This window comes from Athene cunicularia (genome assembly GCF_003259725.1).
Source record: "Athene cunicularia isolate RWA chromosome 17 unlocalized genomic scaffold, athCun1 chr17_part1, whole genome shotgun sequence".
Lineage (NCBI taxonomy): Eukaryota > Metazoa > Chordata > Aves > Strigiformes > Strigidae > Athene > Athene cunicularia.
In genome coordinates this window covers 6,265,527-6,285,881 of record NW_020799122.1, presented here as the reverse complement: position 1 = coordinate 6,285,881, position 20,355 = coordinate 6,265,527, and the positions used below count along the sequence as shown (strand labels likewise).

General features: G+C 46.1%; 1 protein-coding gene across 1 annotated transcript; it reads left to right on the top strand.

Annotated features, from left to right (window-relative positions):
- The first annotated feature begins 1,418 nt into the window (after positions 1–1,418).
- Positions 1,419–19,574, top strand: MIGA2 (mitoguardin 2). Its single transcript, XM_026860420.1, has 15 exons — positions 1,419–1,687; positions 2,340–2,550; positions 3,511–3,623; positions 5,951–6,062; positions 6,570–6,709; positions 8,239–8,356; positions 8,539–8,639; positions 9,127–9,242; positions 9,666–9,738; positions 10,403–10,489; positions 11,153–11,251; positions 11,747–11,881; positions 12,710–12,763; positions 13,718–13,834; positions 14,460–19,574. The coding sequence occupies exons 1-15, from the start codon at positions 1,592–1,594 to the stop codon at positions 14,658–14,660; spliced, it is 1,773 nt and encodes a 590-aa protein (XP_026716221.1). The 5' UTR covers positions 1,419–1,591; the 3' UTR covers positions 14,661–19,574.
- Positions 19,575–20,355: the final 781 nt, after the last annotated feature.

Sequence of the window (20,355 nt, the reverse complement as noted above, 5' to 3'; positions counted from 1 at the left end):
GCCGTGGCTGGACGGGGGGTGCGGGGGAATCGAAAACGGGGACCCCCGGCTGGAACCGGGCCTGGGGGTGGGGGGACGCAGAGGGTGCGGGACCCCCCCTCGGGATGCGCGGGTGCGGGAGGCTGTGGGGCGCGGGTGGTGCCCCGCGTGTGTGGGTGCAGGAGGGATGCTCCGGCGCTGCGAGGGGCCTGAGGGACCCCAGGGCGCAGGGACATGGCGGGTGCCCAGGGGTGTGGGGATGCTCCAGGGATGCCGAGGGCCCGGGAGCCCCATGTGCAGGGCCCCGGCTTGCTGCGGTGCTGCTTGCGGGGTGTCCCGTGGGGGCCTCCCTGCCTGGGGCCTGCCCGGCCGGTGGGCTTTACCCCGCTGCGCCCTGGGGTTCCTTCAGTGCCTTGCCCCGGGAGGCCGCGGCAGGCAGGGCAGTGGCGAGATGCCCCGGCTGGAGGGATTTCACCGGTGTCTTGCTGCCTTGTACCCCTCAGCCAGGCGCAGTAACCCCCAGGCTGGTTTCTGTGCCCAAAATTTCTTGCACTTTGCTCTCCTCATCTCTGCCAAAACGTTGCGTTTAACCTTGTGGGAAGAGTTTGTCCCTCGTGTCTGGTCCCTGCGGGCTAAACGCCGGCTCCCGGATGGGGTTACAGCAGCCCCCGGGCCGTGGGGTGTGAGGTTGCTGACAGCTGTGGGGTCAGGCAGGAATGGGGGGTTGTTACGCGGCTGTAACGCCCAGGGTGGGTTTAGCTTGTCGGTGTGGGGCGACGCCAGAGCCCGGTGTGGCCGGAGCACGGGCACACACAGGATAAGAGCAGCGTCTCCTCTCTGCAGCAGGGCTGGGTTGCTGCAAAGGCTGGCTTGGCAGGGAGCAGGACCAAAGGGTTTTCAATTTTGTGTTTAAAAGAGAATCCGTCCTGGTTTCAATACATTCTTCTGTAGCTCTGTCCTTGACGTGAAGCTCACCCCTGCTCCCCGGTTCCCAGCAAAACTCTGCATTAAACTCAAGCAGCTTTGAAACTTCCTGAACAAACACCCTTTGGTTGGTGACTCCTAAGCAGGTCTTTGCCCTTGCTCAGTTTTCTGTGTGTCAGAGTTTTGCCAATTAAAGTATACGTGTGGTTATTTGTAATAGGTTTTATTTTTTATAATGGGGACTGCAAACAAAATCCTTCCAACCGTGTGCAGCCGGTTCTGGTGCATGTAGAAATCTCTGGCAGCTGTCGAGCTCAAGGATGCTGCTGCTGTAGAGCAGTTTGGGAATCTGACCCCGTGGCTGGTAGGACAAGCAAAAAAATTGCTGCTGTTGGTGAGAAGATGCTTTAATCTCCTGCCTGCTTGGCTCTAGCAGCATTATTACTACAAGTGACCTGGTGTGTGGTTTGTGAAGTGCAGTACAAGGAGGCACAGGTCATGTGTTCCCTTCGCTCACCTGATTTTTCTCCTCTTCCTGTAGGAGGAGAATTGCTGGATGAAGGCCAATCCCGGGACTCTGAGCCAGATGTCAGAGAAAAGTTGGATTTCTTTGTGAGCAGCTCACACAGCATCTGCAAGTGCCCTTCCCCTTTGTGGCTCCTGGAGGTGCCAAAATCCTCGTTCAGACATGGCATTTAGAAGGACAGAGGGAATGTCCATCATCCAGGCCTTGGCAATGACCGTGGCAGAGATCCCTGTGTTTGTCTACACAACGTTCGGACAGGTACAACAATCAGGAAAGACTTTTGTGTTGGGTTCCTTGGGTTTTCTCTTTGTGGGTTGTCTGTCGAGAGAGAAGTGTCTGTGTTACTTGTGAGTGCAGAGGCATGACGGGGCGATGCTGGGGGACTTGGGTGCTTTGAGGGTGTGTAAGAATTGCATGGAGAGTTTGGGATGGTGGGAGAGAGCTGCTCAAGGTGGGCTTGGAGAGGAGAGAGAAGGGCTTCCCACATCCCTCCTGGGAGAACATCTGGGTTTGACCTTTCTCTTCTTCAAAAGCACTAAAAAAATATTTTTGTTTTAAAGATTATTACTATATTTCACACGTAATAATGCAACACTTGGGGCAGTAAAGCTTAGCTGCATACCAGTGTTTCAGAGCTGAATTAGGGTAACTCAGACTGCATCTGCTACAGGCTGCATGCAAATTTTACAGTGTGTTTTGGTAATGATAATTGAGACCAACTTCTCTAGGTTCTGTCAGAATGGTGCAGCAGTTTCTCTGCTGCTAAGTCTTATTAGTTGTGTAGCAGGGGCTTTGTTTTGTGGGTGGGAGGGGGAATGCTGAGGTGTCTTATGTTTAAGACTACTTTAAAAAAAAAAGGTGCTAGAATTGGTTTTTCATTGTTGCTCTTTCATATCTTTTGTGTTTAAAGTCTGTCTTCTCTCAGCTGCGGCTCTCTCCAGGCCTGCGCAAGGTGCTGTTTGCTACAGCTCTTGGGACAGTTGCGTTGGCTCTTGCAGCTCATCAGCTGAAGCGTCGTCGTCGTCGAAAGAAGCAGATTGCTCCAGAGAAGTGTGGCTTTAAGCCTGGAGGGATCACAGTGCCCATCTTGCCAACCAGAAGGGTCTCCTCCGTGAAGAAAGGTTGGCCTTTCAGGAAGGGAAGATCTGCAAAAACCTTTCGTGGGGGAGCAAAGAGGGTGTACGGGGGGTGATGAGAAGTTCCTGACAGCTTTGGGGAGAGGAAAGCAAAGCTGTTTGTGTAGTGCATCAGTGTGGAATGAAATTAGAAGCTTGAAGCACAGTGCCATGAACACAGAGTTAGCACAGGAAAGGGGGAAAGACCCTGAGTTCAAAGCCCTTGTGAGGAAAAAAGTGACACTGAGGTTTTCACCAAGGTTTGCAGTTCCCATCCCCCTTCCAACAGAGAGACTGTGGACCCGTTACACTGTGCTTACCCCGATAATAATGATCCAGGGCACACAGTGACCTGGTTGGGTATTGATCTCGGTGATGCCAATATGATGCCTGACCCAGGGATCCCGTGTGCAGCCGTGTTGGCGAGGTTGGGCGGTGGAGGGGAGGGTGGCCTGGGCCAGGCTGGGGAGTTGGGAGTGTCCGTCCAGCTCTGTGGCAGCTCCTGGACCTTGGGCAACTTCTTCACCTGATTGTATTGATTTTTTGGCTTAAGACTGACCCAGGACTAACCCATCAGCAAAACACTTTAGGGATTAAGCATTTGTTCTGTGAAACGTATGAAAATCTTTAAGTGTTTTTAATAATAACCAAGGGAAGGACATCTGTGCTCTGCCTGCCCTGAGGGAAGTTGGAGGATTTTCTTTTTGATGCTTTCTGTTTGCCTCCTGCCATCCATAAGTGGTGAATAAATATTCATTCCTCAGCCTCAGATCCCCACTGATACCAATTTTCTTAGTATCTCAGAGCAAAAAAGAACACACAGGAGATCTGTCACTCATTTCTAGGTATTGGATACTGCTTTGCCCATTCACAGTCCCACTTGACAGGGCGATGTTCCCCTCCCTGTTCACAACTGCAGTGAACTGGGTCTAAATTCCTGTTTTTGTGTGACCTTCCCAACTACAGGATACTCCAGCAAGAGAGTCCAGAGTCCTGGCAGCAAGAGCAATGACACGCTCAGTGGGATTTCCTCCATCGAGCCCAGCAAACATTCCAGTTCCTCGCACAGCCTCGCCTCGGTAAGGACCTTCTCAGCTGGGCTGGCAGAAGCAGGGCCGGGAGATGTGTGTACCTACCTGTAACAAGATCACCGAGTCCTTGGGCTTGTATTGGCTGATGGATAACGCCAAAGCTTTTGGAGAACAGGTTACTGTAATTGTAGGGTGGGTTCTGATATTAACCTCAGAGTGACTGGAGTTGCCTGTGTGAGATCAGAGCATTTTCCTGTGCCCAAGAGCCCCAGGGTATAGCCCACTTCTTTGGCCAACTAGGGGCTGCAGGAGGGGCTTGTGTGTGGGACATGGCCGTGGTTCCTCGGGGCTGTCTGTGACCCCCTCAGGGAGCAAGGCTGGGTTGTCGCTGGGTCTCACAGCAATGGGCAGCTTGTTTGCTTCCCTCTGTGGTGAGAGTTTGGGTGGCCCAGCAGCCCCTGTGCCAGCACAGCCCTCCTGTGCTGGGGCAGCTCACAGGTTGTTTGGTTGTTAAATCCAAATTAACTACCAAAATCTGATAGCTCTGTTCGGGAAACAGTGCTAGTTGAGAAGGCAGCCTAGTTATTCTACCTCCTCCAAAGCCCAAAGCAGCCTATAAATACAGGTAATTCAGGCTTAACCAGACAGGAGCCATCACTGCTTGTATTCACCTCTTGTGAGATCAAATGCAGAGGTGCTGGGGAGCGTTTGTAGCTTTAAGACCTGTTCAACATCCCCATTGCTCAAAGCCTTGCAGGGTCCTGGGGCAGCAGGCAGCACCGGCAAACCTCTGCAGCTTCATGCACTGTGACTTACTGTGAAACACCCCCTCGGTGTCACCCGCCTGGGCTCGGTGGCTGCTTTGCAATGCTGGGGCAAGAAGAGGGAAGAATCACCCTTTGGAAGGGAGCTGTCGGCCAGCAGCACCCTGCAGTATGTGCAGGCATCGCTGTAGTTTATCTTGTCTTGGATGGTTAAAGCACCAGAAAGTTGCCAAAAATCTGTGCAGGCCCCAGCGTGTGTCCAGCAGGCGGCAGTGCCGGTGCGGCGCTGGGCGAGCAGCCCTGCACCACTGTTCCCCCGGGGTAACTGGGATATGCTGGGACGTCTCTGTGCAGACCCAGCTGTGTCCAGCTCTGGCCTTCCTCCCTCTGCAAGGCCTCTCGCGTCCATTTAATTCCCCTACGGCTTCTCTCTTTCCACAGATGTCGTCTGGGTTTTGTATCACTGTTTAGATAAAACTGTCTAAATGCCCTTTTCCACTGCTGGTACATGGGTGGGGATATCCACACAGAGGGAGATCTGATCCTGTACCCCCTTCGTTGTGTGGAGCTGAGCGTCTGTGACCCTGTACTCATTACTTTCATGTTACTTGATGGGAAAAGAGCTCATCCTTCACACAGCTGCAGTTTCTACCAGCTCTCTTGTCTGCTTTCTGGGGCTCTTCTTTGTCATCTAGTAAATAAGTCAGCAGCAGTGAACTGATAATGTGCAGTTCTGGATCTTAAGATGATTTATTAACACTCCACAGAGATTAATCAATGGACGCAGAGCAAGAACTGATCTGTCAGATGATTATTGTAGCTTTTTTCCTAGTATCAGGCTCCCATTTGGAGATTTTTCTCTAAGCCATATGAAAACATGGGTCACTGTTAGCATCTGAACTTTGCACTTCACTGGGTCAGACTTTAAAAGACATTTATGTGCTAGTGTGAAATTGGAGAAAGCTGATAATTTGCAGTGTGGATCTTGGTGCTCAGCCCTCCCAGGAGTAGGTTTGGTTACAAAGAGAAGAGTGAGGATCCCTCTGGACAAAGTCCTCAGCTGTATTTTTGCTGGTAATCTGTTCCTTCGTTTGAACTGTGGCCGCTTCCCCGCCACGTCCTGTGGTTTTGGTATGGACAGCTGGGGCTGACGTGAACTTTTATCAAAATCTTTGCTCCTTTGTAGAGACTGCTTTGGAGCTTTCTTAGGCTGTTGCTTCCATCGGCACTCACCACTGTAGAGCTCACTGTTTTCTAGTGAAGCTTCAGTGTAAATAGGTTGGGAAGATATTTCCCATACAACTTGCTGTGCCTTCAGAGACAGCACTGTGGTGCTGGGGGGAGAAGGGGAGGACTTCTCACCTTGCCTCTCCTCTCAGCACTGTGTGGTTGTTGACAGTGTAGTGTGAACCCAAGTGGGAGCAGGCCAGTAACCCTTGATACCTTCCCTGACAAGAGAGTACTGATATGGGGAAGCACAAGGGCAAAGATGGGGAAGGGAAATGGCTTATCGTTGAAATTTAACTGGTGGTGGTGTTTGTGTGGTCTTAATATTGCTCCCCTTGGGGAGAATTCAAAAGGCACTTGCTGCTCTCTGCTCCCTTTCTGCAGATGGTAGCAGTCAACTCTTCAAGCCCAATACCAGCAGGGATGTGGGAGGCCCAGGCAATAGGAGATGCTGGAGCCATTGGTGATTCCAGTGCAGAAAGTCTCTACGTCCAAGGTGAACAAGCACGAGGGTAACATTGCTCTGGGGGGGTTGTTTGTCACTGAGAGCAAAAAGAGGGTGTAAATTGCCATAGAGCCTCAGCAGTTCAGTGTAGAGCTCTAACAGGAAGTTCTCTCCCATCCTCAACTTAAACTTGGTCACTTGTTAGTTATAAAAATCCCATCTTCTCCTAAAGAAATATTTCTCTGCTTTCTCAGTGAATAGTTTACTTCCAAAGTACTGTTCTTTGAACAATAAACAGGCTCACCTTGTGCTGAGAACAGTATTTTGGAAGTAACGCAGCTGACATTTTAATCAGTTTGGGGACGTTCTTCTAAACTTCTAATCCAAATTAAACCATGTTTAAATGGGAAAGAAATAGAATACATTTATTCTTTCTTATCGTTTGGGGAGAGGCTTTCCTCTTTGCTCATTCAGTCAATGCAGAGAAGACTTGTGCTGTATTGCTTTGTTCCTGTGTGGCCTGGGACTCTCAGAGCTTGTGTTTGGCTGCATTCCCAGGAATGGAGCTGTTTGAGGAAGCCCTGCAGAAGTGGGAGCAGGCACTGACCATCAGGCAGAGGGACAGTGCTAGTACCAGCACCCCTGTGCCCTGGGACAGCAAGAAACAGCAAGAGAGCGTGTCTGAGATCATCCCAGAGGTAGGTCCCTGCTTTTCCCTTGATTTGCCAGCTGGGTAACATGCTGAAATGCCAGCCTGGGTGCTGGAAGCAGTAATTAGTAGGAGGTTAAAAGAAGAGCAAATTAAGGGCAGGGTTGGACCAGACTCTGTTTAAGAGCTGTCTATATCTGCGGCTTCCTTATGCAATGCGAGTGGGTGTTTTTAATTTCTTTTTCTTTTTAATAAGTCTCGCCCCCTCATTCCCCAGCTTTTTCTACCCACCTTCCAGCATCATGTCAGTCACTGTCATGCAAGTCCTCCAGTAGCAGAGGCTGCGGTGGGAAAAGGCTGTAACAAATACAGCACCAGAGAGGAAGAAGCAGCTTTTTGCCTGGCAGTGTTGTGTCTGTAACTTTTTAACACACTTGAAACTGGAGATCTTGATGGTCACTGTCACTTCCCTAGGAAGCTGGGTGGAAAAGCAGAGGCCAGCTGCCTGCATGTATTAATGAATAAAGCGAAGTGGTAACTCGGTAGGAGCTAAGTATGCTGCTGCTCACTGAGCAAGTGGGGCAGGGAGGTGTGTAACTCGTTCAGCCTACAGCTACAGAAACCAGTATTTTAGGACAATGCCTTGCTGTCTTGGACTTGAGGACTGTGGAGGGAAGACTCTGGTAAGAGGAGATCCAAACTAGAATGGCTCGGTGACAACCATGAAGCTAAAAAGGGCAGCTGTAGCTCAGGACTGTGAAAGGAGCCAAACTCCCAACTCTCCAGGAGCTCTCGCTGGCAAAAAGTGTTCCCAGCCTCTTATAAACCCGACCTGGTGTAGTAAGTGTGGGGGATATTTGTCTTCTGTGCTGGATAATATTTATCCAAGTCAAATCTGGATTGCGGCGTTGTTGTCTCTCCTTAAAGAGCCCTATAGTATTTCTAAAATTAACTTAAAACCAGTTGATTTATTATCAAAATAGATTTTGTGCTTCTTGTTAATGCTTCTGTCTTCTGGGTAAGATACTCATGCAGACACAGGGGCATGAAGGCAAGATGCTGTGTAAGTCTTTATTTTTCTTCCCCCTCCCTTTTTTTTTTTTTCTTCCCTATCCTCCTGTGCTGCTTACAGCAAACTTTGCTTATACTCAGCACCTTAATCCAAGGACTTTTACTCTGTTATCCAGTTCTGGATACTCTTGTACTCAACACAGGTTTTCTGTTGTGACTCCCTCTTGAAATCAGGCTCAAGTCACAAGTCAGGACAATTAAGTGATTTGTAACTCATTAAAATACCTGTTTTTCTGGATGGCAGGTTAAAGTTCTTAAGTTCTTTATTCTTTTTTTAACAAAATTGTGAAGCTAAAACGCCAGAGGGCTTGAATAGGCTGCATAGAAGCTTCCCTCTCCTTGCATTATTAGCTGCATTGTAGGATTAATGAGTCGTCTCTCCCTCTTTAAATCATTTAATCTGCAAACTGTAAATCCCATTTTACTGAAAATTTCCTTCCCTATTTGTGCTGTCAATCTGTCTCTGCCCAGCTGGCTAACTAAAGGTGGCATTTATGTGTATTGAAGGAGGAGTCCCAGAAAAGGGAGTTTGCTGAGAAGCTGGAGTCCCTCTTGCACCGAGCCTACCACCTCCAGGAAGAGTTTGGGTCTTCGCTTCCGTCAGACAGCATGCTGCTGGATCTGGGTATGGGACCTGGGTTAGAAATCCAGTAAAACGCCAGTTTCTGTCTGGTTTTATGTCTTTTCTGTAAGCTAGGCAATCAAGTAGTGACAAAATGGTGTTTGTGGGGTGGGGGTGAGAGAGCACGGGAGCTAAGAGGAACAGTAGTCCACAAACTCCAACATATGCAGCTTCTTTCTCTCTAGAGAAGACTTTAATGCTTCCATTGACGGATGGGTCACTGCGGCTTCGGACAGATGATGAAGACAGCTCGATTTCTGAGGACTCCTTCTTCTCTGCAGCAGAGGTGACTTTAAGTTTCAGCTGTGTGTTGCAGTCCAGCTGCTTGGAGGGGAGCCACAAAGGCAGTGGAGCCAAACACATTTTGGTAGAGGAAGATGGTAAAACATGGAGCCACAGCCCCAAGCTGGGAGGTCCCTGATGGATGTTGGGAAAAGCTGTTTAATTAGGAGCATGGTGCAGCCCTTTCCAACCAGCATTTCCATGTCATCTGCCTTCTCTACGGTAGAAAACATGCCATAACAGCTAGGAAAGTACTGTAAATCTAAAGTTATGTGGCTTGGTTGTGTAAATTTTAGGGGATATTAAGCTGTGTCAGAGCTGAGACAGCTTTGAAACTGGTGGGAAAAGAAATATCTTTGCATGAAATAATAGGCACTGACAAAAGTTTGCTAGCTGAAGGTGGCACATCATGCTTGTGTGCAGTCTCTGAGTATTTACAAATATTTAACAAGATCATTTTATTCTTCCCATGCCTCTCGCCACCTCTACAGCTCTTTGACTCTCTCCACTTTGAGGAAATACCCTTCCATCTCTCTAAGCCAGTGGCAGCATATGAAGAAGCTCTGCAGTTGGTGAAAGAAGGGAAGGTTGCGTGCCGGACGCTGAGGTGAAGTGCCAGCTGGAGTTGTGGATCCTTGTGTTGAGGCTCCTTTGAGCAGTGCAAACACATAATTTGTCTCGAGCAGCCCTATAACCAGAATAAACCTTTGGGGTTGGAAACTCTTAGCATCCTTCCTCCTGGTTCAGAATTCCCAGGGAACTAGCTGCAGATTTTAGGATAAATGTTAAGAATGGGTAATTGTCTCAGGAAATTAGTAAATGTGCCTGTTCTGGCTGGCTGGCATGGTCCTACGCTTTAACAGCCTTTGCAGAGGTGCTGTGGTCCCCCAGGGAGTGTGTGAAGGGAATGCAGTTGTTAATTCCCAGTCTGTACCTAGGAGCAAGTATTTTTTTTCAGGAGAGCAGAGTTGTTAGGAACACAGACATCAGGAGAGCTGAAATTTATGTAACCCTTCCCCTTTCTCTCTAGGACAGAGCTCCTTGGCTGCTACAGCGACCAGGATTTCCTTGCAAAGCTGCATTGTGTCAGGCTGGCCTTCCAGGTGAGAACAGCTCGAGGGTCCTGGGTTCCTGTGGCGCGTTGCTGCCAGCAGCACGTTCCCCTCTGCCTGTACGGGGGTGAAGTCTTTCCCCCTCTAGAGCAAGTAAAAGCAGAAGCAGCAGCAGCCCAAGCTCCCCTTGCTTAACTCTGTAATCCCATCCTGATCGATTTGATTTGGAGATGGAGAGGATCCCCTGGTCCTCATGCCCAGCTTGAGCATTGGTTACATGGCCACTGACACTGGTTTAGTTCTGGGAAGTGAGAGCTTGGTGATTTCAGAGCTGCCCAGGAGCTGCTATTCCCACTTAAGAGCTTGTCACTGGGATGGACTCAAACCTCTGAAGCAGGGGAGCAAGGTTTCCTCCTTCTTACTGCAATCTGCATCCTGGCAATGTGTGTCTAGAGCCTGAAGAGCAGCTTTTGTGCCTTGGCCCCACTGCTGCTGGCTGCCGTGCCTCCGTTCTTGCTTCTTCCAGTCTTTCAGCCTAATTTTAAACTTGCTTCATGGAGAAGTTTTGTTTAGATTCTAGACTCCATCTTATTAAAGGTTAATGATACTGGTGTATGCAGCCTTGCTCTGCTTTATGTCCCATTTATTTTGCTCCCAGCTCAGAATCCATGTGGGCGTAGGTGCTCACTGGAGGCTTCTTGTGTTCCCTTTGCAGGAGCTGCTGGAGGATGAAAGCAATCAACTGTTTTTTGGGGAGGTTGGGAAACAAATGGTGATAGGACTGATGACAAAAGCTGAAAAGGTAGGGCGTTTGTTTAACAACTTATCTGTGTCTTGCAAGTACAGGGATGCTTATTCTTCCATCCCAACTCAGAGTTTTTCCAGTGTCTTGTAAGGAAGAAACTTCATCTGTATGCTGGTGACTATTGTGAGAAATAAAATGCCTATGCTTTTAATCTTGTTTAACCAAATTCTCTTGAAAGAATCTCTCTGTGCAGCTCCTGTCCATACTTTGATACTGTGCCTTATGGCAGCAAACAGGGTACAGGCATCAGCAATGGCATCATCTGAAGGAATATAGGAAAGGGAAAAGAATCAGACCTTTGTGTCAGCCTCATAGCAGCTCTCAGATCACTGGCCTAGTCACTGGTCACCCCCTAAACAGGGAGATCGTCATTTGCACAGCGTTAGCTCTTTACTGGCTTGGTTTGCTTACAGGTGTCTCCAGCTACTTCCTTGAAGAAAGTAGAGCAGCATAGGTGCTTTGAGTCACAGCTGAACCTGGGGCCATCCATGCCTCCCAGAAATAAATTCTCTTTCTGCACAAAGAGTATTTTAGCTAAAAACTTCAGCCAGTTGCATGCCTTGATGTTGATGTTAGCTCAAAATAATGTCATCAATCTTTGGTGAAATGTGCCCACAACTGTTGTACCTGCTGAAGTGGTTTGTTTCTCTGCTCTCCCAGAATCCCAAAGCTTTTCTGGAAAGCTATGAGGAGATGTTGCATTATGCACTGAAGCAAGAGACCTGGCCGACCACTCAGCAGGAGCTGGAGGGAAGAGGGGTTAGTAACAATGTTCTCTTTAGAAAGTTCCAGAGGAGTTGGAGATAATGCATACGTAGAGATGGCCCAGGAGTGGAAGAACTGCTGTTGAAATTCTATCGTTTTGCAATTAAACATTGTTGGGGAGGGCAGGGGCAAAACTGTGTTGGGATGTTTAAACTTCATGGCAAATCTTGCCTTCACCAATGTCAGCACTACTGTGGTTAAAAACCCCCAAAACCCAACTCAAAATCTCAACTTCTAGAGGGCACAAGCTATTGTCTGTAGGTCTGTAAGACTTGTTTGCCTTTTGACTGGGCTTTTCCTGGACACAGGGTTAATAAGTCTTTTGGCCAACCCCTCTCTGGGGACTGTGAACTCAGTGTACATGTTCAGTCCTTCTGCCATGGTGGGAAACTTCACCTCATTATGTTTTGTTCCTTCGAAGCAAAAAAAATCCATCTCCTTTTTTTTTTTTTTTTTTAAACCTTTACAGACTGTTCTGCTCTCTGACAGGTGGTATGCATGAGTTTCTTTGATATCGTGCTGGACTTCATCCTCATGGATGCTTTTGAGGATCTGGAGAACCCTCCCTCCTCCGTGCTGGCTGTGCTGCGCAACCGCTGGCTCTCCGACAGCTTCAAGGAGACGGTGCGTTAACTGGGGAATCGTTGTGCTGAGACCACGGTGCCGAGCCTAGAAAAAGAATATGACCTCAGTGTCCTGGCTGCGCTGAATTTTCTCTTTAGAAATGCCATGCCTTCCTGAAGCTCTAAACAACAGGCTTCTGGTACATGTAAATTGTTTACAGGAAAGCTTTCCGTATTTTAAAAGCATCTGGTTGGCTTTTTAATAGACTTACTTTTCTAGTTGCCTTTATCAGTGATGCCATGGAGATGTTAAAAGATGACAGCGTGTATTTTTGTGAATAAGAGGATCAAAATGCAGGGACAAACCTGTGTGTTAGCACTTGGTCATTCCTTTGGGTGGTACCTCAGCAGACCCTGAGGCTCAAATAGCAGCATTTTCCTCTAGCCCTGGCCCCTGGCTGCCTATTTAAGAGTGATTAGTTTCATTGACTGAGAAGATGGTGGGGAGGCACCTTTTAACAGCTGTCTGCTTACCGTCTGCATTCAGGGGTGTTTGGCAGCTATGCCAGATCCTATTGGCAATCTTCAAAACCACTTCAGCTTTTCAGGAGCAGGTCTGGAGTGGCCAAATCTGCTTCCAGTTCACGTAGATTTCTGTCAGTAATTTTAGAATTGTTGGCACCAAAGGGCCACTTGTTTGATATTGTTATGGCAACGTACCGGTAAACTGTTTTTCTGGGTTTTGTTTCGTGTTGTTTGGGGGGTTTTTTGGTTTGGTGTGGTGTGTTTTTTTTTTTTTTTTTTTTTTTGTGTGTGTGTGTTGGTTTTGTTTTTTTTTTTTTCTGAAAAGTAGTTCCAGTAACTGATGGTCTCTCTCCATTAATTGTAGGCTCTAGCAACTGCCTGCTGGTCAGTTCTGAAAGCAAAAAGAAGGCTTTTGATGGTAAGCAAAATTAATTAAAAGAGAAAGAGTCTAATGTATTTGAAGCTGAGAAAGATAACAGATCTTGACAAATGCAAAATCTGAGTGGTATAAGACTGAACTGAATTGCATTCTTTGTGATGTTTTTAGAGTGCTGGGGTCCTGCCATCGTTGCTCCAGTGCCGTTCAGTGTTTTACTGAATCTGTATGAGTTTATTCTGCCTTTTTCTTAATGTGAGGATTCAAAAGACAGTGTTGCCTGTCTGGTATTCCCTCTCCTTGCTCAGAGTACTGTAAGAATGGTCACAGATACCAAGCAACAAGGGGTTGCTCCTGAATTGTAGTTTCCCTGCTGGCAGCTAAATGAATGGCTCATGAGCTTCTCTGCTGCCCAGCGCTGATTGCTGACTAGCTTTACTTAATGCATTTCCCTTAAATCTGTGGCTTTCTAAACTATCGCAGCAGATGAGTTCGTGGAACCTGGGGAACAGGAAGCCGCAACTTCACAGCCCCCTCTGCCACAGGGTCTGTGGCCTCTGGCAAGTTTTCAACTCCTATCCCACAGCCAGCTGCTCAGACTGGGTTTGCCTCGGGAGATGGCACAAAGAGAACTGAAAGCATTGGAAGCTGTATTGGGCTGACATGCAGTAGCTTTGTCTTGGATATTTGCATGCCCTCTCCTGGCTTGGTCCAGAGTCCATAAAGACTGTCTGATGATTGCCTTTCATTTTCTTCTTCTATTTATTATTCTCTTGAAATAGTAGTTTAGAAACATGAAGATAAAAGCTGTAGTCATCCTTTAAGGCATCTGAAAGATAAATGTAATTCTGCAGGAAGAGGTGTTCTTAAATAGCTCTAAATTTCAGTTATTGAAGCACGGTGCTTTCTGGCAGGGAACGTCGTAGCTGATATGGAATAAGCTGCTAATTCTGTCTGAAAACCAAGACCAACCAATTCTTTCCTTCCCTGTGGCAGGTACCAGATGGCTTTATCTCTCATTTCTACTCCGTATCGGAGCATGTCAGTCCTGTTCTAGCCTTTGGTTTTCTGGGGCCCAAGCAGCAGCTATCTGAAGTCTGCAGTTTCTTCAAGGTAAGATGGTTTTTCTGTACCTAATCTGTGTGGGACTCCTGCTGTCTTCTAGCTTAAAGCTATAGATGTGTGCTTTTAGTGACTGACATGGCATTTAAGAAACTTGGCTCTGTACAAAAGCCCTCTGAAAAACACTGGGTTTTGAGGTGCAGATGGTTGAATTTAGATTGATAAAAATTCCCAGCACAATTTACCATAGCTGATAGCAAAAATGTGTGATGAGATCAATTTATACCCTCAATATTGGAAAATATTATGGGTGCATATGCTGAAATAATATCTTGTCTAATAGTACATGGGATCTTTCAAGTTACATATTTGATCTTAAAGCCAAAGTCCTCTTGTCTGGTAGATGGTATTCTGAGAGGCTGTGTTGTATCATTAAATGTTTTCATGGATATTGCCATGGACATCAGCATTGCTCTCCTGACTTCAGGAGCTCTGCTGTCCTGCTCCAGAGGCATGAGGGGATCTAGCCACAAAAGTCATACCCAGCCTGAAGCAGACCTTTGCTTGGATGGCAGACATGCAGAATTCCTTATGGGGTTTTCTGCTTGCTGCAGTCCAGGCAGCTGCTACAGGCAGGTGGGAGGAGGTCTCTTGACCTTTCCTTTTGTCTTTGCAGCACCAGATAGTACAATATCTGAAGGACATGTTTGATTTGGACAACGTGAGATACACAACAGTGCAGTCACTGGCGGAAGACATTTTGCAGCTGTCGCGGCGGCGCAGCGAGATCCTCTTGGGCTATCTGGGCACTGAGACTTGCCCTGCGATGAACGGCATGCTTCCTGCTGAAAATGAGCCGCTGAAGGAACTCATCTGATCTCGATCCGATGTCAATCAGGGGAGGAAAACAGTTTTGTAAAAGGACCTTTTTTCCTCACAGAGATGGATAAAACTACCTGCAATGTGCAGGTGGCAGCAAAGACTATTTTGACACAGCAACCTGGTGGGACCTTCTGCTTTTTGTAGCCAGTAGTGTTTGCTGGGATGGATCCAGGACCACTTGCCAGCTTATGGTTTGAATTTCTTCTTTGTTCCACCTTCCTGTTCTTCTTATTTTTGTTAATGTGTCATATAAACCACAAACTACCTGGGCCCAGATTTTTGCCCAATTCTCTTGAATAGGGCAACATACGCACCCGCTTCACCTGTGTGTTTTCTGGGAAATAATCCCTTACATTTACTATTGTGTGTGGGAGCAGGAACATCGTTGGTAAATTCTCCACTTGACCCTTAGCTTCTCAAGGAGGCTTTGTTTGATTTGGGATTTTTATTATCATTCATCTGTGCTGTGTTTCTACAGACATTACTGCTGATTTTTACCTTATGTGTTTTAATACATGCAATGCGACTAGCAAAGATTTCTTTCCCAGGGAGGAAGAAATACTTCTGTAAAGCACTGAAGTAAAATGCAGACTTTTGTAACCAGTCTGAGGCTCTAAGGAAGTTGGTCTGTTGCCTCTGTGTTGCTGCTCTTTGCAGGCCAGATGATGGGCTCTGTGCCATGGTCATCCTTGCTTAGGAGATTGCTGAGGTCTACGTTTGCCCCTAAAGCAAGCTAGCATGAGGAGGGGGTGGATTTTCATCCTGCCTGTGCATGCACAAAGTCTTTAACATCCATGAAAGTGCCTTGCTGTATCTTAGAATGAGCCAGCAGTAGTTCTTGCTGGGTAGGAGGTGTGGGGCGTACACGAGCAGAGGGAACTGGTATAGTGTGGTGCCTATTCCTGTTATGCACGAGGTAATAAGAGGTGTAGATGTTGGATGTGATGTATAAAAGGGGTTATGTGTGCAGGTAGTTGGAGAGCTGGGATTAAGCTGCCAGAGAGGGAAGTGACTCCAGTCTGTCAATCCTAAGAAACATAATGTGGGGTTTTTGGGTATAGATCAGCTGCATGTGTACTCATGGCCTTGTAGTGCTGGGACGGGCTCTTCTCAGATGCTGTGATCCTGACTGCCCAGCCAGCACCTGAAGTCTGGCTCCTTTGGGACATGCTCTGAGTTGGATACTAGCATAGGGTAGAGTGTGCTGGACTTGAGGTGGTCCTGGCTTTTGTGTGAGGTTTGCAGTGTTTTGCTGAGTCCCCTGAGTTCAATGCCACAGATGAAGGTTGAGGGTCCAGCCTGGGCTTTCTTCTGTTTCAGTCTGTGTACAGCTCCAAGTCCCAGCCTCAGAATGAGGAGGTCTTCAGGGAGAAGAAAAAGAGGACTTTCACAAAAACACGTTTCACTGTTTGTTGTGGGTTTTGTTCCTCCAGATTGATTAGTTATCCCTCATGTCTGTTACAGGTTAAAAGGCATAAGCCTTATCTAGCCATATTTTTGCAAGGGGGAAAAAAAGTAAGAATCTTGAGTTTTCATGTGAGTGGAAAGTCAGTGTATGGGCTTGGAGAATACAACTGTCTTCTTTCTTCCTCTTCAGATATCTAATGTGGATTCTGCTGGCAAAAGCAGGAAGGAAGTAAACAGGGAAAAAGTAAACAGGAGGATGTAAAAGGAGTACTAGATAAATGCTCTTGAGATTCTTGCAAGAGGATAAATGTAGAGCACGTAACATCTGTTGCTCTACAAGCACATCAGGTTGATGTGGCTTATCCTGGAGACTAGATTAATGCAATAAACAAGACAGCGCTGAGACAGAGGTGAGGAGCAGCTGACCCAAGTGAGGCTGCATGAAAAAAACTGTTACAAGAAGGATTTAAGAGACAGCAACTGAAACTATGAAAGGTTTCTGAGGTGTCTCGCTCCTGGCAGCGTGCAGTGAGAGAAGAGAGATGTTGTATTAGCAGGATACACATGCTACATGTAAACTGTGAATTGAAGGTATGTTATATTCTGAAAGCAAGTTGCTTTGCCAAAAAAAAAAAGTTTATAGTTCTTTGTGCTCTTGTATGGCTGGTTTAGAAGAAAGTAACTTCAGCAGCTTTGTATAGTGGTTAAAAAGATGCTAAAATGTGAAGATTAATGTAACAAGAGGGATTGTAATTCTAAACAATCAATGCTGTTAATTTTTCATTTTTAGAGTTGTTTTATGTGTATTTATTTATCACTTTGAGTGTCTTTTGGCCTCAGTGCTTGGGGCAGCCTGCCTGCTTTGTGTACAGACAAGAACACTGGCTGCTGACTTTGGTCTTCTCACATTCTTGCAGGAGAGGGTACTGAAACAGGGTCCCCGTGAAGCAAACACTAACTTGCACTGCAGCTTTTTAAGCTAAGAAATTGTAAATTCCTAAACAATCAAAAGGAAGAATGACTGTTTTATTACAGCTTTATGCTTTTCCTTAGCCCTTATTGCAAACAGGGTATGTATGCTGCCTTCCCAGTGAAGGTAAAGAGGAATCTTCCTCGACAATATCTGCAGCTTCTTGAATGTTGAGTTCTCCCCCTCTGCCCACCAACACTAATTCGCTCCTGCACAAGCCAAGAATGTTGCCTGACACAAACTGATTTTCTCATTAACAGGGAGGATGTTAAACTCCTCTACATGTCCTGCCCCCTCCGCTAGCTCATTGCTGCTCTTCCTCCCTACCCAACCCCGGTGTAGCTTGAGAGCAAAGGCAGAAGGGTGGCTCCAGCCTCTGGAGGGAACTGTTCAGATCAGGGGGTTCAGAGGAGCTGTTCCTGCAGAAGAAGCTCTCCATGACCTGAGGGGTGGTGGTCAGTGACCTGCTGCGTTCAGCTGCTTTGGACGCAGCCCTGAGCAGGGGCTCAGGCTGCTTCCACTGATCCATCCCATCCAGAGCAGGGCTTGGCCCAAATGGCAACCACCTCATACTCAGCCGTTTTGCAGGGCAGAGTAAAAGGTCATGATGAAACAGCTGTCTGCCCTCTGGCTTCTTAAGAGATCACTAGAAAATCCTTCTTTCCCCAGCAGGCTGTGTTTTAGCAAAGGAAAATTCTTCAGTATTAGTAGCAGATGAGATGCATATTCGGTTAGAATCTCTAGAGATAAGATATTTGCCTTTTTTATAATGAACCCTTATTCTCAAGGGGTTAAATCATTCTGGGCTGACACTTGCAAGATTTTAACACTGATGGGGATTTAAAGTGGCTTAGCAGCTATGAAATAAAATCCTTCAGTTAAAATCCTTCAGTAGTTTTCTGATGCTTAAACAGAATTTCAGATATGCATGACTTTCAGTTTTTATGTGGAGGTTGCAACAAGCTTCGCCAGTGGTTAAAGTACATACTCAGTACTTGAGTATGTATGTAGAGACTACACCAAATGGCTCTAGGAGGATCTTTATGGTCTTTAAAGCACAAATACATTAATAAAAAAAATTATGAGGAAAAATCTGTCTTGTTGTATCACAAGATCAGTGTGGCTTTGAAGAGCATGACTTGTGCTGTCTCGTACAAGGAGGTGGGAAAGCAGGATTTTATTTACCCCTCTTCAATAGAACATTCCTCTGCCATCTGTGAAACTAATGTATATAAATTTGTGCCTATTTTTTCTCGATTTCCTAAAGGTGTACAAATCTGTTCTTGTTTTGCTTCGTTCTTTTCCTCTGCAGCTAATTTTGGTTTTAATACCTTTAATCTTAGGATGTGGGCATTACAAGTCAAATAAAACTTTCCTTCATGATTGTAGTTTTTGTTTCTAAACTTTCTGGTGAAACTTGCTAGAAACTCAGTCTTTGGTTTCTGATTTAGGTAGCAGTTATGGTGACACCTCTGGTGATAGAGTGATGGTATAAAACAAGGCTCTCTCTTCCTAGGGTCAAAATGCCAGACTTACAGCAAGTAAACTTATGGGTTTTGTTTGCATGAGGAGTCTCCCTGGTTCTACTGAAGAGAAATCCTTTGATTAAGCAGCCTATAAAATAAAAAAAGATTACTCATTGTACTTTGAGCAGTGGTTGAAAACTGTGGTGTTTCATTTTCCAGATTTTTCTCTTTCTGTGGTGGTTTGATTGTGTCTGGGTGTGGTGTGGGTAGGCTAGCAGACTATGATAAAGTGGTAACAGAAATCCCAATGTGGAGCAGAATCTCTTAAACATTGTCCAATTTCTTGTAGCAATACTTATCAGCCTCCCAAATTATGTGAAGGAAACCCAGAGTAAAGACTGTGGGTTGTTATCAGAGATGCCCATCTGCTGAGCAATGCAGGAAACTCGTCTTCTCACTCTTCTGAAGCAATTACAGTATGTTTAAATACTTTCGTTTTCAAATGATACAGAAACCAGATTGAATCAGATAGGCTGTTTGCTTCCACACTGATTAAGATTTCATCCATATTCTTTAAAATAATAATAATTTAAAAAAAGAGCCTCGGTTAGCATTAATGCAAGCCTGTCAAACTGATATATGCAAATAAAATGTTCATGAATAGGAAAATTTTTGTCTCATGCCACACCCTGAATGTTAGTTGAAAGAGTTAAAAGGAGTTTATCTTAGTTTCCATGGTGTCAGACTGTATACTCATTACATCTCCAGAGCAGCTTTGTGCTTTCTTATGCTGAAGGAACAGAGCAAAGGCTGCTCTGTGTATTGACACTTTCTTCTTCTGTTCAGGAAGGAGTGGGTGAATATAGCAATGAAGCCCACAATTTTCAGTACTTGTCATGGTACATAGATCAAATGTAATCCACTCTGCCAACATAACTCTATATTCAATAGCTGGGAAAGGAGGAGATTTATTTAACTTGAATAATGAAAGCAGTAAATCACTCATGCTACCTTGTAGCAGTCTTCTTCAATGAACTGAACTTCTGCAATAAATATTTGCTCTTTCTTTCCACATAAGATGACTTTAATGCTCTTTTTCTTCCTGCAATGCCAGGAAAAGTATCAGCTTTGAAGAGGCTGTTGAAATTAATTGGACATAGTCATAATTGCTATCTGAAAATAGGTGTATTACAACTTCAGAACAAGGAGCGTTCTCCCTGTTCTGAAATTTTACTCTATGGTGAATTTGTTAAGGGATGGAAATCCTAGTCTTGCCTAATTAAAGGCAACCCCTTGCCTATGTTTATCGCTTCTTGCGCTGCTTTTGCATATTTATTTTTCTGTAAGTTTTATCTTCCAAAATTGAATTTACTATGAGGTTTTGGTCTGAAGGTGTATTTGCCTCCTACAAGCTTTTCTGTATAATGCTGCTCGCTTCCCTCCCTTCTGAAATGCTGTGCTGTTTGTTGTCTGCTTTTTCCTCAGGCTCCCCAGGTGAGTATTGTTATCTGGGCGCACATATGGGAACATTAATTTTGGTTTGATCTTCAGAGTGGGTGTTTTCAGTGGCCAGAGGTAGTTTGGGGGAAGAAAAAGGAAGGGTATTGCCTGGACCAGGTGGGACCTTTGCAGCACCTTTTAAAGCACGTGCAGGGTCGCAGCAGCAGCAGCATCCCGCTTTCGCTTGAGATTCTGGAAGGATATTTCATGCGTTGTTTTTGCATGTCCGTGTTCACACAGGAGCTGCTGGTCCTTTGGAGAGCTATAAAAATGTGGCTATCAAAATCCATCATCTTCCTAATGTTATTATATTAAAAAAAAAAAAGGGCATTTTCAGCAGAGCTTAA

Excerpts from the sequence above, each read along its gene's own strand:
- MIGA2 (XM_026860420.1), top strand. The coding sequence starts at position 1,592 with ATGGCATTTAGAAGGACAGAGGGAATGTCCATCATCCAGGCCTTGGCA. Across the intron at positions 3,624-5,950 it reads CCTCGCACAGCCTCGCCTCG|ATGGTAGCAGTCAACTCTTC; the intron begins GTAAGGACCTTC and ends CCCTTTCTGCAG. Across the intron at positions 9,243-9,665 it reads GTTGCGTGCCGGACGCTGAG|GACAGAGCTCCTTGGCTGCT; the intron begins GTGAAGTGCCAG and ends CTTTCTCTCTAG.